Source organism: Lontra canadensis, unplaced genomic scaffold (genome assembly GCF_010015895.1).
Source record: "Lontra canadensis isolate GAN:19392208 unplaced genomic scaffold, GSC_riverotter_1.0 scaffold78, whole genome shotgun sequence".
NCBI lineage: Eukaryota > Metazoa > Chordata > Mammalia > Carnivora > Mustelidae > Lontra > Lontra canadensis.
Window position 1 is genome coordinate 1,454,941 of NW_022631072.1, and position 17,936 is coordinate 1,472,876.

The 17,936-nt window shown below is 34.9% G+C and overlaps 1 protein-coding gene across 9 annotated transcripts in view; it reads left to right on the forward strand.

Moving 5' to 3' along the window:
- BIRC6 (baculoviral IAP repeat containing 6) overlaps nucleotides 1–17,936 on the forward strand; it is a 218,531-nt gene that overhangs the window by 158,286 nt on the left and 42,309 nt on the right. For all 9 annotated transcript variants that reach the window (XR_004385497.1, XM_032881852.1, XM_032881858.1 and 6 more), the window contains 2 exons: nucleotides 1,700–1,864; nucleotides 3,090–3,258. Coding sequence is in view for 8 of the 9 variants with exons in the window: in XM_032881852.1 (XP_032737743.1) it covers nucleotides 1,700–1,864; nucleotides 3,090–3,258 (334 nt within the window). In the remaining variant the exon portion in view is untranslated. The remainder of the gene's footprint in view (nucleotides 1–1,699; nucleotides 1,865–3,089; nucleotides 3,259–17,936) is intronic.

A 17,936-nucleotide genomic window follows, 5' to 3' on the forward strand; every position in this document is an offset into this window, starting at 1 on the left:
CAGAAAATAGAACAGTTCAATAGTATTTCTTATCAAAGTGATCTTTATGTTTGATGGAATTTCTGATTTATTTTGGAGGAAATTAACAAATCAGTTCTAACATTTTTTTGGGAAATGCAAACAGTTAAGAGTAAAATAACATTATTGATAGAAATATACTATTATACTATTGTACTTTATAGAATTTTTTAAAAAATAAATTTCTATCAATAATGTTATTTTACTCTTAACTGTTTATATGGTAATGAAATTGTCATTCATTTAACACTTTATCTTACAAAACGTGAAAGATGGCATTTTTATTTTTTATTATTTATTTATTTATTTATTTTTGAAAGATGGCATTTTTAATCGTAGATCCATAAAACTAAATTGTGGGTCAATTTATGAAAGTAGTATACATAATATTCTTCCTTAGAAAATATTCCCATTAAGAGAAATGAAAAGCACTGGTATTATTTTTAAATAACCCTTAAAACTAATCTTAGTTGCAAATCTTCTTTTTTTTTTTTTTAGTTACAAATCTCTTTTGAGTGTTCATAGTATATTTAGTGAAAATTCTTTAAAAGAGGATTCTTGTTATAGAATGAATTTTAATTTTACTGCCCACAAAAATAATAATAAAAATTGACCTTTACAGAGTTTGGGGTTAGGCCACTGGTTCTAAGTAATTTCTTCTGTCTCTACACCATTCACATTTTTAAATGTCCTCTTTTGCCAAAAGAGAATTTTCTACACATCACATTCTGAGAAAGAAAGAAATTGAGAATCATTCCTTCTAGAAATAGAAGCAGTCTTGCTTACCTTGATTGAAAACATGACACCATTATAGAATTCTCCTAAGATATGCTTGTACTAGATTCATCCTAAGGGATCTGGCTCATATCCCTATTCCTTTCACTGTTTTCTCTAATTTTAAGTCATTGACTCTGTTGTCTTTACCCCATGTTTTATTGATAAATATTTAAATGATTTATTTATTCTTAAATAGAAGCATTTATTCTCCATTTTCCCCCTCCCCCAGTCCCTGGCAGCTACCAGTCTGTGTTCTGTGTCTCTGTATTTACCTACTGTGGGTATTTAATATAAATGGAATGGTGCAGTATGTTATGTTATGTTATGTTATGTTAGCATGTTTTCGAGGTTCATTCACAAAGCAGCATGCATGTATCGTACTTCATTAGTTCTTATGGCTGAGTAATTGTTTTCTATGTATATATATATATCACAATTTGTTTATACATTCTTCCATTGAAGGGTATTTGGGCTGTTTTGACTTTTTGGCTGTTACAGTTTTGCTGTGAAAACACATGGACCTGTATTTGTTTATCCGTTTTTTTTTTCCCCCCTTTGGTTATATACTTAGGAATGGAATTGCTGGGTCACATAGTAATCCTTTATTTAATTTTTTAAAAAGAGATTTTATTTATTTATTTGACAGATAGATCACAAGTAGGCAGAGAGACAGTCAGAGAGAGAGGGGAGGCAGGCTCCCTGATCCCAGGACCCTGGGATCATGACCTGAGCCAAAGGCAGAGGCTTAACCCACTGAGCCACCCAGGTGCCCCCTTTATTTAATATTCTGAAGAATCCTCAAACTGTTTTCTATCGCAGCTAAACTCTTTCTTTTTGCACTGATAAATATTTTTGAGGGCAACTAAAATCAAATAGTAAGAAATTTTCGTTTTTTTGTTGTAAGCCGCAGGTATCAAGCTCTCATAACCCTACATCAACAGAAGAACAGCAGCTGTATTGGGCCAAAGGGACTGGCTTTGGAACAGGCTCTACAGCTTCTGGATGGGATGTGGAACAAGCCTTAACCAAACAGAGGCTGGAAGAGGAACATGTTACCTGTCTTCTGCAGGTATGTTTACAACATTGATACTGTCAGGGATAATAATTAAAATTATTTTTTTATATTTGTATTGATTAAGTGTTGATGACTCTCCAACTCATCTTCAGCTACTTGTATAAAACACATTATGCTCCTTGTTCTCAGTACATTTAAGATACTACTGGACAAAGATTGTTCTTCCCTACTTGTAACTATAAATTTCTTCCCTCTCAATTAGCTTCTTTACTGAGAGGAAAGTGACGAGTATGAAATTACCCAATAACTGGAAAATTTACCATACCTATCTCCTTCCAGTCCTCTTTTCATCTGAAGTGCTGTGTCTGGATTCTTCAAGGGAAAAAAATTATTTTTTTAATATATTTGTTTCTTTGTTTCATATTGTTTTATGACTTCTAGAATCAGGCAAGTTGAACGAACACCGAAAATCCCACAGCACCAGTATGACAAGGGGGAGATGCTTAAATAACTAGCTTGAGTCCCTGCATCAACTAATTGACTAAAATAGGTCAAATCTTTCTTTTTTTAAGATTTTATTTATCTGTTTGAGAGAGAGAGAGACAGTGAGAGGGAACACAAGCAGGGGGCATGGGAGAGGGAGAAGCAGGCTTCCCGCTGAGCAGAGAGCCTGATGCAGGGCTCGATCCCAGGACCCTGGGATCATGACCTGAGCTGAAGGCAGATGCCCAATGATTGAACCACCCAGGTGCCCCTAAAATAGGTCAAATCTTTGAGCCTTATTTTCTGCAGTTCTAGAATGATAGGCTCATTCTAGTATAGAATTCTAAGATCATCCTCAAAATGTAAACTGAATCTAGTCAATGAAATAATGTCAGAATTTCTGCTAAGTTTTTTTGTTTTGTTTTGTTTTTTGTTTTTTTAAGATTTTATTTGTTTAGAGAGAGACAGCGAGAAAGGGAATACAAGCAGGGGAGTGGGAGAGAGAAAAGCAGGGTTCCTGCCAGGCAGGGAGTCCGACTCAGGGCTGCTGCTAAGTTTTGAAGTACATGTTCTTAGGTGGACTTTTTCTAAATGTTCTGACTGTATACAGTATACCATCATGCTAAAAGCACATCCTTCTCTTTTGAAAATCTGAAGAAAAGAATATCTTGTTTTTAAAAGATAGACAGTGACTAACTTGAAAATATAAACAGTACTCTGATTATCTAACAAAATGTGGGCTTTTGAAGTGTGGTAAGCTAAAATCCAATGTGAACCCAACAATTTTCATTTTTAGGTTCTTGCAAGTTATATAAATCCTGTGAGTGGTGCAGTAGATGGAGAAGCCCAGTCATCTCACGAGAGTCGAGTTCAGAACAGTAATGCCCTTCCTTCTGTACTTCTAGAGCTGCTCAGTCAGTCTTGCCTCATCCCAGCTATGTCCTCTTATCTACGAAATGATTCAGGTAAATCACATTGTTGTTAGTCCTTTGTTGACTTCTTTTATCATCTATTAATATAATAAGGTACAATTGAAGTATTTGGTGTTAGTCTTCCCCGATATATATAGGTATAAGATTAATGGACTTCTTTCTTAAAAAATTTTCTGGAGATATCTAGTTGTCTTTAGGGGCTCCTAATTGGATAACTGTGTTGTGACCTGTTCTGGAACACAAAATGAAAGTTTTCCTTATCCCTTTGTTTTAACCTGTGAATGTACTGTATTAAAAAATAATGTATAACAGAAATTAATAGGGCAAAGGCTGGCATCTTCCTGACTGTGTTCTGAGCTAAATATGGTTGATTGAACTTCTGTGCATTTTAATGTTTTTCTCAAGCACTGTACAATTTCAGATGATGGTAAATTGAAGAAAGGCAGATACACAAATTATTCTAATCCGTAGATACTTGATAATAAGTGCTAATTTTTACAAATTCAATAAGAAAAGTACTATAGTTACTTACTTTGCCAGTATGCAACTGATAATTGAAACTAGTTATAGTTGTGAAATTAGTTCCAAAAATTGGTATTCTTTTTCCAAATAATAATAGTTATTTTTTGTTTACAGATATTGCAAAAAAAAAAAACCAAAGCAGTTAACATCTCCTCCTTTTAGTTAAGAACTTTTAGGTTTTTTGTTTTTGTTTTCCAACTGTCTGCTCTGCTTCTTATCTTTGTCTTTATTCATATTCTTGCTAATAAAAATAGAGTTTTACCCATTTAATTATATTATTAAGGAAGGATAGGTGAGGAAAATGATGGGATTAAGTCTTGAAGTCTGTTTGGTAGTTGGTAGCAGTTTAATGCACAGTTGGATGGATGGAAAAGCTACTTGTATTTGAAAAGAGGTAATTGCCCCTTAACTTCTACCATCGTGGAGGTTATTGGGCTTAAAAACAGATGGTTCTCTAGTCTGCCTTAAACTTCTTCGTAAAAATGTTGAGGTGATATATTATTTAGATTGATTTTGTTCTTACACTGACCTATTTCATATATCACATTTGTCTTTTTTTAAAAGTAGTTGTCAAATAAACAGTTATTTGTTGATTAAGTAAAATATTTAAAGCTATAAACATACTGGTGCCAAAATTTAATATTGGATTGTACAGAGAAATTGAATAGAATAAGATAAGGTTTTTCTTTATCTCTTTACACATTATTAAAATATTGTATTAATCATTTCACTTTCAAAATTTATATCCTCAAAAATTTAAAAACTTGTTCTATAGTTCACTCTTTGTGTAACACTGAGTTTTTATGTTTATGGTTCAGGGTTAAAAAGGAAAACCAGTATTATCTACGTTTACTATTTAAAATAATGTATTCATGTAAAGTGTAATTTCTGCTGAGTATGTTAATAAGTAGTGATTTTGATAACCATCTGGGATGACAGAGATTTTGATACTCTATCTTGGAGCTATTTTAGAAATTTAATATGACAAATCATAGTTTGACCTTTCCTTTGTGACGTACTATTTATCTGTAAAAGGTGATTTTTTTTTCTCCAGCCCAGTGTTTAGGTTTATGTGCTTGAAGCTGATACCTTGTCCATTGGTATAGTTGGAATTGATATATTCACATTTGAATGTGGTAACAAATTATTTTGAAATTATATTTTTAGATAAATTATAGTGACTTAGTTAAGATGAATAGGTCAGATAATTTGGTAGCACACCTCTTAATATGTTTTCAGTGATCAGAGAAAATTATTCTCGAGTTTGTGATGCAGTGTGATCTTTAGTTGGTGAGAAAAGTATACTCATTTAAGATGAGTGTTAAAATTCATTCTGAATATGAATTTTTGAGGAAAACATAGCTTAATGTTACATTAATAAATATATTACTTATATAATCAATTTTGGTTAAAATGTTAGTTTTTAAAGTAGCATTTTAAAATCTGAACAAGTTATATAGTCATTTTTCTTGGAACTTAGTAAAATTCCAGTTTTAGGGGCCCCTGGGTGGCTCAGTTGGTTAAGTGGCTGCCTTCAGCTCAGGTCATGATTCCAGGGTCCTGGGATGGAGCCCCGCATCAGGCTCCCTCCTCCATGGGCAGCCTGTTTCTCTCTCTCCACCACTTGTGCTCTCTCATGCTCTTTCTCCCTCTCTCAAATAAATAAAATCTTTAAAAAAATTCCAGTTTTAGAAAACTAGTTTATAGTTCATTTTCCAGTTTTATCGTTTGCCTATAGAATATTATTTTTGGCAGTTTGGGGTGGTGGGATAGGGTAAAGTATCGAGTCTAGAATCTTCTACTTCAGTTGTCCTATCTCTTCTCCTTTAATTTGAAACATTTCCCAGCTTTTCTTTGTCTTTCATAATATCGACTTTTTAAAGAATACACCATTTATTTCATTGCCTATCTGGCAAGTTGGTATTTAAGTGTGACAACAGTGCTAATAATTTCACTTGCGACATTATATTTAAGGGATGATTTGATTACATTGCTAGCAGATAATACACAGAAACACAGGCTTAATGCAGTAGGCTCTTTTAAGAGCTATAGTCAAGCAGTGCACATTTCCTTTCTGTCAAATATATATATATAATATATATTTTAAGATTTTATTTATATATTTGACAGAGATACGGTGAGGGAGGGAGCACAAGAAGTGGGGGTGGGAGAGGGAGAAGCAGGTTTCTCACTGAGCAGAGAGCCTGATGCAGGGCTTGATCCCAGGATCCTGGGATTATGACCTGAGCCGAAGGCAGATGCTCAACAACTAAGCCACTCAGGCGCCCTGTTACATGTTTTTAAAATGATAGGTGATCAAGACAAGAAAATATAGAAACATATAGTAGTTTACACTCTGGTTTTCAGTGGTCTGCCTTTAACTATAAAATATGCTTTCTTACTCCCTCCCCACCTCCTTTTTGTCCTCCTTCTTATGGTTGTTAGGCAAAAAATCCTAATATTCCTTTTTTTGTGAATTAACTGTTTCAGGAGGAATTTTTAATAGCCTAATAGTTTTCCTATTATAACCTTTTCATATATTGGCTTTTCTCTATTGGCCTGAAAATGGGTGGAGAACAAAATGTAAAAGCTTGTTATAAGTGAAAGAATGGAGAAATTTTTGGAGTGTTTTGTTTGGCGGCATCATAGGGGCAGTCTAAGTCTTCATATTTAGCTAAGTTAATCAGATTTGTCAAATGTTACAGCATGGCTCCAGTTACTTGAAATTGTTGAGTACATTTGAAGCTTAAATAGTTCTTTTTATGCTAACTAAAATAAAGGCATCTGTTAGTGTTCTTATTTGGTTTTGTACATTAGATTAACATGAAATCAGTAACATAACTCGGTGTTGGCCAACTATATCAAACAGTATTGTGTATGTACTTTTAAATTTTTCTTGAAGGAACTTAATTTCAGAAGCTAATTTATAAGAGAATTGTTAGAAAAATTATAAAACAGTAAATCTAAAGCCAGAGCTTCAAGGTGGGTAATTCAAATAAGTGAATTAAATGTTTTATCTCAATTATTAATTTTCAAAGGAATAATAAAAACCCTTAAAGAGAGAAAGTAGGTAGATAGGAAAATCCTTATATAAAGAACATGTTCATTTTAACTTGCTTCTCTCAACAGTCTGACTTCTTTTTCTCATTGCCATGGATTTCGAACGCTGCCTTATACACAAGGATCATTTTTTCATTCAAGTGGTGGTGAACATTTATGCTCTTCAATAAGCATGCAGTTCCCCTGCTGGCCACTAGATGGGGATCCTGTTTCATTGCCAGCAATACTTGGTTTTTAAAAAATGGGTGAATGTAGAATGTTACTCTAAGGTTCCTCACTGTCACCTTGTCTCCATACTCTTTTGGAAAATGACATGCTCATATTTTCAGAAAGCAACATTACTGAACACATTAAATTACTTGCCAATAATTATCAAAGTGTCATAAAAATTCTACCATTTTAGTGATGGCTTCATATCATGGAGGTAAATATAATTTCAGAAAGGGAAATTTCAGTTTTCCTGTTCAGTTCCTGCCAATTACAGATGAGGAAGGGACAAATGAGAATTGAATTCTTATTTGAAATTGAAATCCAGAGAAATTTATTCATTTGCCCAGGTTTAACTGTTTAGCAGTAATATGGCCATTATTAAACTCACAAATTTAAAAAAATTTAAATTTTATTTATTTGAGAGCACAAAAATGGGCAGGGGTTTAGGGGGAGGAGCAGAGGCAGAGAATTTCAAGCAGTGGAGCTGCTGCACAGCTCCGTCTCAGGATCCTGAGATCATGACCTGAGTCAAAACCAAGAGGCAGAGGCTTAAATGACTGAACCACCCTGGCGCCCCACAAATTTTCAAATTTTAAAGCAAGATAGAAATGGCTTTTTCATTGTGGAAAAGAGAAGTGAATAAACATAAGTTAGAAGATAGAAATGAGAGAACAAGCACAGGACTTTTTTGTTGGGAACGTTACAGAGTATCTACCAATTTGTCTAGTTGTCTTAGCTAAATAATGGCATATATTGGTATTAAAATTTTCTCATTTTTTCACAGTATTGACTTGGTAGTTCCAGAGCTAGCTATAGTGGGACAAAACCCATTATTGCAAGCTGTATTACACCGTCTGATTTCCCTCACACAGATTTTATATGTTTATATGTTCTTACTGTATCTTATCTTTCATTATACTTCTCAAAAAGTCAGGATTTAAATTTAATTTCATGAGTACACTATTTTGAGAGTAAAGTTAATTGTTGTTATGGCAAATGTCTAAATTTAAACATGACCACATTCTTTAAAACCTGAAGTTATTACTAAAAAGTTAATTTATCTTCTCTCCCCAACCCTACACCTACCCCTGTATTCATCTTTCTGGTCTTAAGGGAAGCAAATTCAGGAGGGTCTAGTGTTCTTTGAGAGCTTGGAGATTATATTAGTGTTGTGCCATGAAAACCTAGTGGTTTATCAATAGAAAATGAGTAATCTCATCATTTATGAAAACTTAGTTTTGGTAATTTTTTTGATACACATTGCCTGGGAACAAGTAAGTAGAAATTATTGAGCCATTATGACACATAGTACTTAACTTTGTATCTTACAGTTTTCTTGGTAATGGTTTATTTGGAACTTTTGAATTGTATTATGCATGTTTCTTTGCACTGTTTTAATAAACAGTCTATCAGAAATGGGTTAAAATTTTATTTTTTTATTTTTTTTAATATTTTTTAAATTTATTTGACAGACAGAGATCACAAGTAGGCAGAGAGGCAGGCAGAGAGGGAGGAAGAAGCAGGCTCCCTGCTGAGCAGAGAGCCCGATGCAGGGCTCGATCCCAGGACCCTGGGATCATGACCTGAGCCAAAGGCAGAGGCTTTAAGAAACGGGTTAAAATTTTAAAAGATTCTTCTGCTATATGTCATTTGGCCTTTAATCCCAAGCTGTATTATAATATGGTCCTAGTTTTCTTGAAAATTAGTTGAGGGGTACAAAAATTTTGAACTATTTGCCTATATTTAGTGTATTTATTTCTATATGCGATTTAAAAACAAGATACTGTTAGGACCTATCTACCATTTATTTCATTTGTGGTAAAAGAATACAGAAAGCCAAAATTTTGATCATGTTAGTATCCACCTAGTGTGCCTTGCCCATAGGCGTTCATCAAAAAATGTTAGTTCCTTTTACTGAAATTCTCATATTTGTCAAAGGCATCCTGTGTGGGAATAAATATCTTTGATACAGAATACATCACTCTGTTAAATAATTTTATTGGTAAATTTTAAAGGGGGGAAGAGGTTGCTTTAATTAAGTTTTAAATGGGTTTCTAGTTGACTTCATTTGTACAAGTTTGTAAGGTTAAAATACCTGCTAAATTTCAGAGATACCTTCCTTTATTAAGCAAAGTTAAGTGATCCTTCCCTTCCTGTTAGTTGCCAGTGTAGCTAATGCTTATATTTTCACTTCTCACATTGTAGTCCTATTATGGTATGAACTTTCTTAATGAAATTTCACCTAACCAACTTGCCAAGTTAAACATAACTCTCCAATTCTTCTATAAACACCTCAACTTGTATATGTATATTTCTTTTCTCAATAATTAAGTTGTAAACCTATTAAAAGTTGTATTTGTTTCCAAATTTATGCTGCTTGTATTACCATTATATGATTAAATATCATACAAACTAGATGTTTATATGATAAATAGTAGAACACTTTTTTTTAAAAAAAGACCCTATAACAAAGGAATTGGTTAAAACAGTTAATTAGGTTTACACTGAGAAACTATAAAATATTTCATATATATAGAGAGAGAGAGAGACAGAGAGATCCCCAGTAGAATGCCCTTCCAGCTGGGTAGAACAGGTTGGCCCTGATTGCGTAAAAAAACATAACATACTTTGATCCTCTGATACTTTGATGTAAATTTCTCTCTTTCTTCTTCTTGTCTAGTTGCTGGCTTATCTGCCAACTTCAGTTCAGTTCAGTTCAGCATATCTAGGGTTGACATGAATCCCCAAAATAATTTGTTGGCTAAGGCTTGGTTGAGGAGTATAAATTCAATAAATTAAATAATTAGAAAATTGCAAGGGAGATGAAATACTGTGTATGAATTGTTAGGTACAGAAGTTATTTTTATCAATGTAATTATATGAAACTCATTGATGTTTCCATCTTAGCATTTGTATATGATAGAGTTAGTGCTAATTATATATAAAAAATCAGCATAGCCATAAAATACCTTCTGTTTATTAATGGACCAATATTCTTCATGGTATGTCCTCACTTAAGATGTCCTTTCAGTGGGGCTCCTGGGTAGCTCAGTTGATTAAGTGCCTGCCTTCCCCTTAGGTCATATTCTTAGGGTCCTGGCCCTGCATCAGGGTCCCACCTCAGCTGGGAGCCTGCTTCTTCCTCTCTCTGCTGTTCCTCCTGCTTGTGATCCAGCACTCTCTTCCTCTCTCTGTCACATAAGTAAAATCTTAAAAAAAAAAAAAAGTGTCCTTTCAGTAATTTCATTTGTAAGTATTTTAATTGCAGAGCCATGTTTTGTTTGTATTTTTTAGTTTATTATTTCTTTTTAGAGATTTTATTTATTTGAGAGAGTGAGTGAGAGTGAGGGTACATGAGCAGGGACAGTGGGAGAGGAAGAGGGAGCAGTAGACTCCCCTACTGCCCAGGGAGCCCCATGTGGAGCTCGATCCCAGGATCCTTGGATCATGACCTGAGCCAAAGGCAGACGCCGAACCGACTGAGCCACCCAGGCGCCCTAGTTACTACTTTTAAATTAGAAAATTTCTCTTATGGGAATAACTATAGTATTATCAGACATTTGTATCCTTCGTTGTTGAAAATTCCAAGGTATTTTTCAGGTATTGCATAATTCAGCAACCAGGAAGCATCTGAGCATCAGGAGGGCAGTGACTTGGCTTGCATAGTAGTAAGCAGTAGCACTGGACATACACGTGGTACTTACTGAATAAAGGAGCTGTAAGCCACCCTTGCAGACATGCCGTTGCATAACAGTGTTGTGCCCGTGCTCTTTGTCAGCTGGTCACATTTAATCCCGTTACAACAGGGAAGTGTGCGTGTAAAAAGGACCGAAGCCTAAAAGACAGCTAAGGGTTTTCTGATGCAGCTCTTTAGGGCAAAAACAGTGATTAAGGAATTCAAGACTGAAACAATAGCTCTGTTTTACGTTTTAACAGGCAGGTTTTCATTAAGACTTTGTTACATTTATCGACTCCTTTTGTTCACTGAACACCCATCCATGTCAGTTTAAAAGTACATATCTGAAAAAGCGACCATAAATTAGCTTTTCCTTAGTTTTCCAAATTCTCTCTGGCTATATACAAAAACCTTTTTTTTTTTTTAAGAAAACACAAATAATGCAAAATTAGATATTAATAACTATGTTCCAGGAAATGCAAACGTACAAAACCTTGACATTTTTAAGTGTAAAATGGATAAGAAATGATACAATAATGAAACTTTTTTAAAAAGATTTTATTTATTTATTAGACAGAGAAAGGGGGGGAAACAGGCTCCCCACCGAGCAGAGAGCCCGGGGCGCCTGGGTGGCTCAGTGGGTTAAAGCCTCAGCCTTCAGCTCAGGTCATGATCCCAGAGTTCTGGGATCGAGCCTCGACTCAGGCTCTCTGCTCAGTGGGTAGCCTGCTTCCTCCTCTCTCTCTGCCTGCCTCTCTGCCTACTTGTGATCTCTGTCTGTCAAATAAATAAAGAAAATCTTTAAAAATAAAATAAAATTTGTAATTATGGCATTAAAATTCAGCTGTAACTGTTTTGATTCTCTAGGATGTTTATATTTCCATATACATATTAAAGTCATCTTGTTAGTTTCTACCCCCACAAAAACACCTATTGTCAAATTGGGAATTTGATTGTAATTATATTCAATCTTTACAGCAATTAGAGAAGACTGACGACTTAACAAGATTGAGTCTTCTGATCTATGAACACTGTATATATTACCTGTTTAGATTTCCTTTAATGTCTCTCGGTACCATTTTTGTACCCTTGAATTTATGTCAGATTTATCCCAATTCCACGTTCTGTGCCATTGTAAATGGTACTGCTTTATTTAAAATTTCATTTTCCTACCATTTGTATATAAAAACGAGTTGATTTTTATTTATTTACCTGATATCCCCCTCCCTTGTGAAATTCATATACTAGTTCCACTAGATGTCGTAGGATTTCTGTATAGGCCGTCATGCCGTGTACATTAGAGACCTTTCTCTTTCTTTTCAGTCTGTATGCCTTTTTCTTTCCTTGTGCATCTACATACTGTAGAAGTTGTCATTTTGGGAGAAAAGATTGGATGTGATGATTGCACTAGGGATATTTTAGAAGCTGTTTATCCGGCTGGGTGGTTTTCTTCTATTCCTAGTTTGGTTGGAGTTTTATCATAAATGAGTTTTGAGTTTTGTTAAATGCTTTATTTAGATTTGCTAAGCTTCTCATAATGACTTGACATTTTTTTGTCTGTTAATATGGTGCTGCATTATCTTGACTTTTCAAATGTTAAGTAAACCATGTATTCCTGGAAAAAAAATCCCATTTGGTTGTGATTTATTATCTCCCTCCACCCCCCCACCCCTCATACTTGTGAGAGGTATTGATTCATAGTTTTTCTTTTTTCTTGTGATGTCTTTGTCTCAAATTGGTATTGGTTAATTTTATCCTCAAAAATGAGTTATTTCCACTTCCTCTATTTTCTGAAGGAGATCCTAAAAGATTAATAAATGGTTTTGATAAAATTTACCTGTATAGCCATCTGGAGCTTTTTAATGAAAAGGTTTCCAATTGATTCAGTTGCTTTAACTAATAAGGGGCTATTCAGATTTTCTATTTCTTTTTAAAAAATGTATTTGGTAGTGTTGGTTTTCTCTCCATTTATCTGCTTTCTACAGTGAGAGCATAGGAGTGGTTATTTGAAGCTGGCCATAGGAGGAAAGAGGCATAAGAAGAAGTGTTTGGGGTGATAGAAGTATTCTGTATCTTCATTTGGGCAGTGATTACACAGGAATGTTTATTGTCAGAAATCATGAAAGGCACATTTTTATATTGATTATAACTTATGCCTTAATAAATTTATTTTTAAAATTATAAATAATTTATTGGGAAATGATTCCATGATTTTTCTTGTATTACTTAGAGTTTTTTGTTATTATTGTTGTTTTTAAAGATTTTATTTATTTATTTGAAAGAGATCACAAGTAGGCAGAGAAGCAGGCAGAGAGAGAGGAGGAAGCAGGCTACCTGCTGAGCAGAGAGCCTGATGGAGGGCTCGATCCCAGGACCCTGGGATCGTGACCTGAGCCGAAGCCAGAAGCTTTAACCCACTGAGCCACCCAGGCGCCCCTTACAGTTTTTTTTGTAAGAAAGTGACAATTAGAAAATCCTGACACTTGGGGCTCCTGGCTGGCTCAGTCAGTAGTGTGAGTGACTCTTGGTGTTGGGTTGTGGGTTCAAAGCTCCACGTTGGCTGTAGAGATTATTTAAAGATAAAACCTAAAAAAGGAAAAAAAAAAAATCCTGATACTTTTAAGATTCCTGAGAATTAAAATAAAGAACTCAGTTTTTCATTTTACCATGTGAATGCAGTTAGCTAAATCTGAGACCGCTGTAAAAATACCTTGAAAAAAATTTTTAAGATTGTGAATAATATAGTATTAAAGCTTAAAGGCAATTTTTTAGTGTGCTTTAAGGAAAACTATGATGATGAATTTCAAACCATATTAATTTTTTCCCCCTTGCCTAAAGTATTTTTTCTCTGTGTGTTAGTAAATCATGCTAGTGCTTTTCTCTGAAATTGTGACCTTAAGAGTGGCATTATATTTTAGTGCTTAAGGGTCTAGGCTTCGGAGCTGGGTGACCTGTTTGTGAATCCAGTCCTTTCCACATCACTGATTATGCAGCCTTGAAAAAGTTCGTCATCCTTTCTGTGCTTCACTTTACTCATGTGGAAAATGAAGATAATATTTACCTAATGAAATTGTGAGAATTGAGTTGACTAATGTTTATGTAAAGTGCGTAGGACCGTTCCTGCCTGGCATATGTATGCTCCCAGTGTTAGCTGCTATTACTGTTGTCAGTGGTGTTCTGTTTGGAAGGATCCCGTTTTCTTTGTTTTTAGAACATCATGATTATTCCCTTAATGTGTAAATTTATTTTCTTATAAAGCAGAAGCAGCAGGAAAATAGTATTAGACTAGAAGTCCAGATATTTCAGTCCTTTTCTAAGTCCATTTTTGGGTGCTTAGGAAACAAATTTTAGTGTTTTGTTGTTAGTTACCTATAATAAAAAACATTATTAAAAGTTTTATAGTAATATCAATTAAGTACCACCAATTACGAGTCTTAGTTAATATCACATTTAGATTTATATATAAATTTATATAAATTTTACATGAAGCTACCTTTAGAGGGAGATTACTTCTAGAGGTTCTGGTTTCAATGATTTATTGATAATGTAATCAGAATCGTTTCCTGTATCATTTAGTTGTCTTCCAATTTTAGAGAGGAAAATGACCGCACAGCTTATAATTGCTCTTATCCTTTGGGGATTCGTAGTCCGTATGCTCTGATTTATACATTTATTCTTAATTGATTAGTGAGAAGCTTATGTTATACCTTTTGGAGATGTGTTACTTCATTTTTTTTTAAAATGTCCTTTGTCAGATTATCTCTTCATATTCCTTGGATCAAAAAATTTATTTATATATCAGAACATTTTAGTTTTAATTCAGCAGGGTTGTTGTCTTTTAATAAAAACACTGTTTCCTCGGGGCACCTGTGGGGCTCAGTCGGTTAAACAGCTGCCTTTGGCTCAGGTCATGATCCTGGGATGGTCCTGGGTTGGGTCAGGTCCTGGGATGGAGCCCCATTATCAGGCTCTCTGCTCAGTGGGGAACCTGCTTCTCTCTCTCTCCCTCTGCTGTTCCCTTGCTTGTGCACCCTCTCTCTAATAAATAAAATCTTTAAAAAAAAAAAAAAAGACACAATCTTGCCTCAACTGTTTTCTTGTAAGGGCAAAATTGGTGTTTGTTTTTAATCCTGTTGGTTATCCTGGCAAAGTGTCTTGTTATGAAATGTCTAAGACAGTTTTTGTGTTATATATATAATAAGCTCCTGTCACTTTAATGTTTGAAGTCACTTTAATATGATGTTTAGCATATAATTTATTTTGCTTCTTTTCTAATGTGAGATTATGTGTTATTAATTACTTATATTATAAAAAGGCATGCTTTGTTGTATTAGGCTTAATTTCTTCAACAATAGAATCTTGCAGAGCAGTGGAGGGTAGATTATCTGGAAGTGTAATATGAAGCATAAATTGCATTCATAGAATTCTGTTCAAAAGAGTGTTAGGAAAAACACCAAACTCTGAGGAAATCTGTAAGTATATATTACTTAATAACGTTGGAAAACACGGTTGGGTTGGAAACCAGGGTTGGAACACCTGGGATGCTCAGTCTATTAAGCGTCCAACTCTTGATTTCCGCTCAGGTCATGATCTCAGGGTTGTGCTGGGCATGGAGCCTGCTTAAGAGTTTGTCTCTCTCTCTGCCTCTCTCCCCTGCCCTCCCTCCTCTAAAAAATAATAAAACAACACTAGAAAACAAAGATTTTATTCATCTGAGAGAGAAAGTGCGTGTGCATGCGCACGAGTTGGGGGATAGGGGCAGAGAGAGATACAGACTTCCAACTGAGTGGGGAGCCAGATTTGGGCCTTGATCCCAGGACCCCGAGATCATGATCTGAGCCAAAGGCAGACGCTTAACTGACTGAACCACCCAGGAGTCCCTCAGATAGATAAATCTTTAAAAAAAAAAAGTTCAAAATGACATGATTAAAAAGTAATTGACCCTAATGTTGCCTTCCCAACCTTAGTCCTTCTCTCTGCATGAAAATACCATTACTAGTTAATGATTAATATTCTCAGTATTCTATGTCTAACTATACAGGTAAATCCAATACATGTATATATCACTGATTTTGAAGCAAAGTATTTATCCTGTTTTGAATATAGTCTAGAGGTTCTTTCTTTTACTCTATGTGATACCTACAATTCCCAGAGAAAGACCCATTTCTTTGGGTAGAGCCCATAGACCCACTTACTTTTCACGGTTTATATATGTGAACAGAATATAAGGAATTTGACTTTTGAAGATGGCAATATCCAGGAGAACTTTTGTTATGATCGAAACATTCTGTATCTGTGCTGTCCAGCATGGGCTCATGTGACTCTTGACCACTTGAAACATGGCTAGTATAATCAAGGAACAGAATTTTTAATTCTTTTATATTTTAATTGAATTTAAGTAGCTCTGTATATGATCAGTGATTACCATATTGGACAACTCAGGGGGCATCATGGTATAACGAAAAAGCTCTAGAGTTAATATACTTCAGTGTCAGTGTTGGTCTTGCTATGTTCTACTTAGCTGCTTGTACAACTTACTAAATCTTAGCTTTTCATACACACAGTGGGGCCATAGTTCCTTCTCCAAGGAGTTATCCACACACAGAAATAAAAATTGTCTAGAAAAAGGACTAGACATATATATTACCAAAGTGATATGCCTGGTGAAGGAGTCGAGAAAGAGAGAAATGGTCAAAATAGACTGTAGCCTTGGGGTGCCTTGCTGGCTCAGTTGGTAGAATATGTATGTGACTCTTGATTTCTGGGTCGTGAGTTCAAGCACCACGTTGGATTTATAGCTTACTTTTAAAAAGAGTAGACTGCAGCCTTATCATGAATGATGTGTGATTTGTCAGGTTAATTAGTGTGAGATGTAACTCATGTATGTAACATTAATATTTAGAAATTCATCTTTTCCTCTAAGTATTCCTACATAGTTCCACAGCCATAAAAAATATATTTGAGTCTCTTTACATAAATGTCATCTTTATGTGTTATTTGGCAAACTCTTTCACTCAGATATAGGTATAGGAGATCTGCTGTGTTCTTTTTAAATGCTGCATAGGATAGAATCATTTGGATGTTATTGTGTATTTAACCCTTAATTTATTGCTCTTTGGGTGCTTCCAACTTAAAAACAGTTATATATATAGATATATATATATAGATATCTATATAGATATATATAGATATCTATATATATCTTTTTTCTTTATTTTATCTTTTCTTAAATAAGCTCATGGGCCAACAGAGGCCCCAACATGGGGCTTGAGCTCACAACCCTGAGATTGAGTCATGTGCTCAAAAATAAAAATCTTTTTGGAAAAAAAGAAAAAAAGAAAAGAAAAAAAAAGTTGCGTGCCGTATCGACTGAGCCCTCTAGGTGCCCCTAAGAACAGTGTTATATTGTGTTTTATAGGTGTGTAGGAACAGGTGGTACTGCTGGGTCATGGAATGTGGGCATTAAAGAATACCATATTGGTTGTCAAACTTCATACATACCTGTTTATATAAGTCTGGCTTTCTCGTATTCCCACAAGTATTAACATTGGGTTTTATGCTTGTTGATTTGTAACTTTGGGGTTTGACTTGAATTTTCTTGAAAAGTGGAGTGTACTGTATATTATAGTAAGTAGTAATATTAGGTCATGGGTTGGAAAAGTGGCTTTAAACATAAACAAGTATATATGAAAATTCTATACATGATTACGTTGGAGGGTAAAATTTCAAATACAGCAAGGACGAGCAGTCGTACTTTTCTAAATCTGTCCTCTCCATCACTTTTGGAAGGTGTGAAATGAGCCCCTACACCTCTGTCACTTTAAACAGCCTCCTTGTTTGTCAGACCATCACGACTAATTTTAATAAGTTTTAATCAGTTGCCACATAGAGTTCAGGAATCCTGTGCCTCATCCCCCATAACTCTAATCCCAGTATAGGTCTGTGGGCAGTGAAGCAGGCCAGCCTCCAGTAGGTACCCCCCAATTCTCCTTCCCCATTTCAATCTTTTCTGTAGCCGTCAGAGTACTTCTTAGCGTCTGAAAAAAAATTTTACTCATTTGTCCTTCTCTGCCTAGATTGTAAGCTATACAAGGACAGGGATATTGTTTAAACTTTTCTTCACTGCTATATTCTCGTCCTGTCCAGCACATTTTCAGTCGAATATCAATTAATCTTAAAATCTGAGTGAAGGGGTACCTGGGTGGCTCAGTGAGTTGAGCCTCCAACTCTTGGTTTCAGCTGG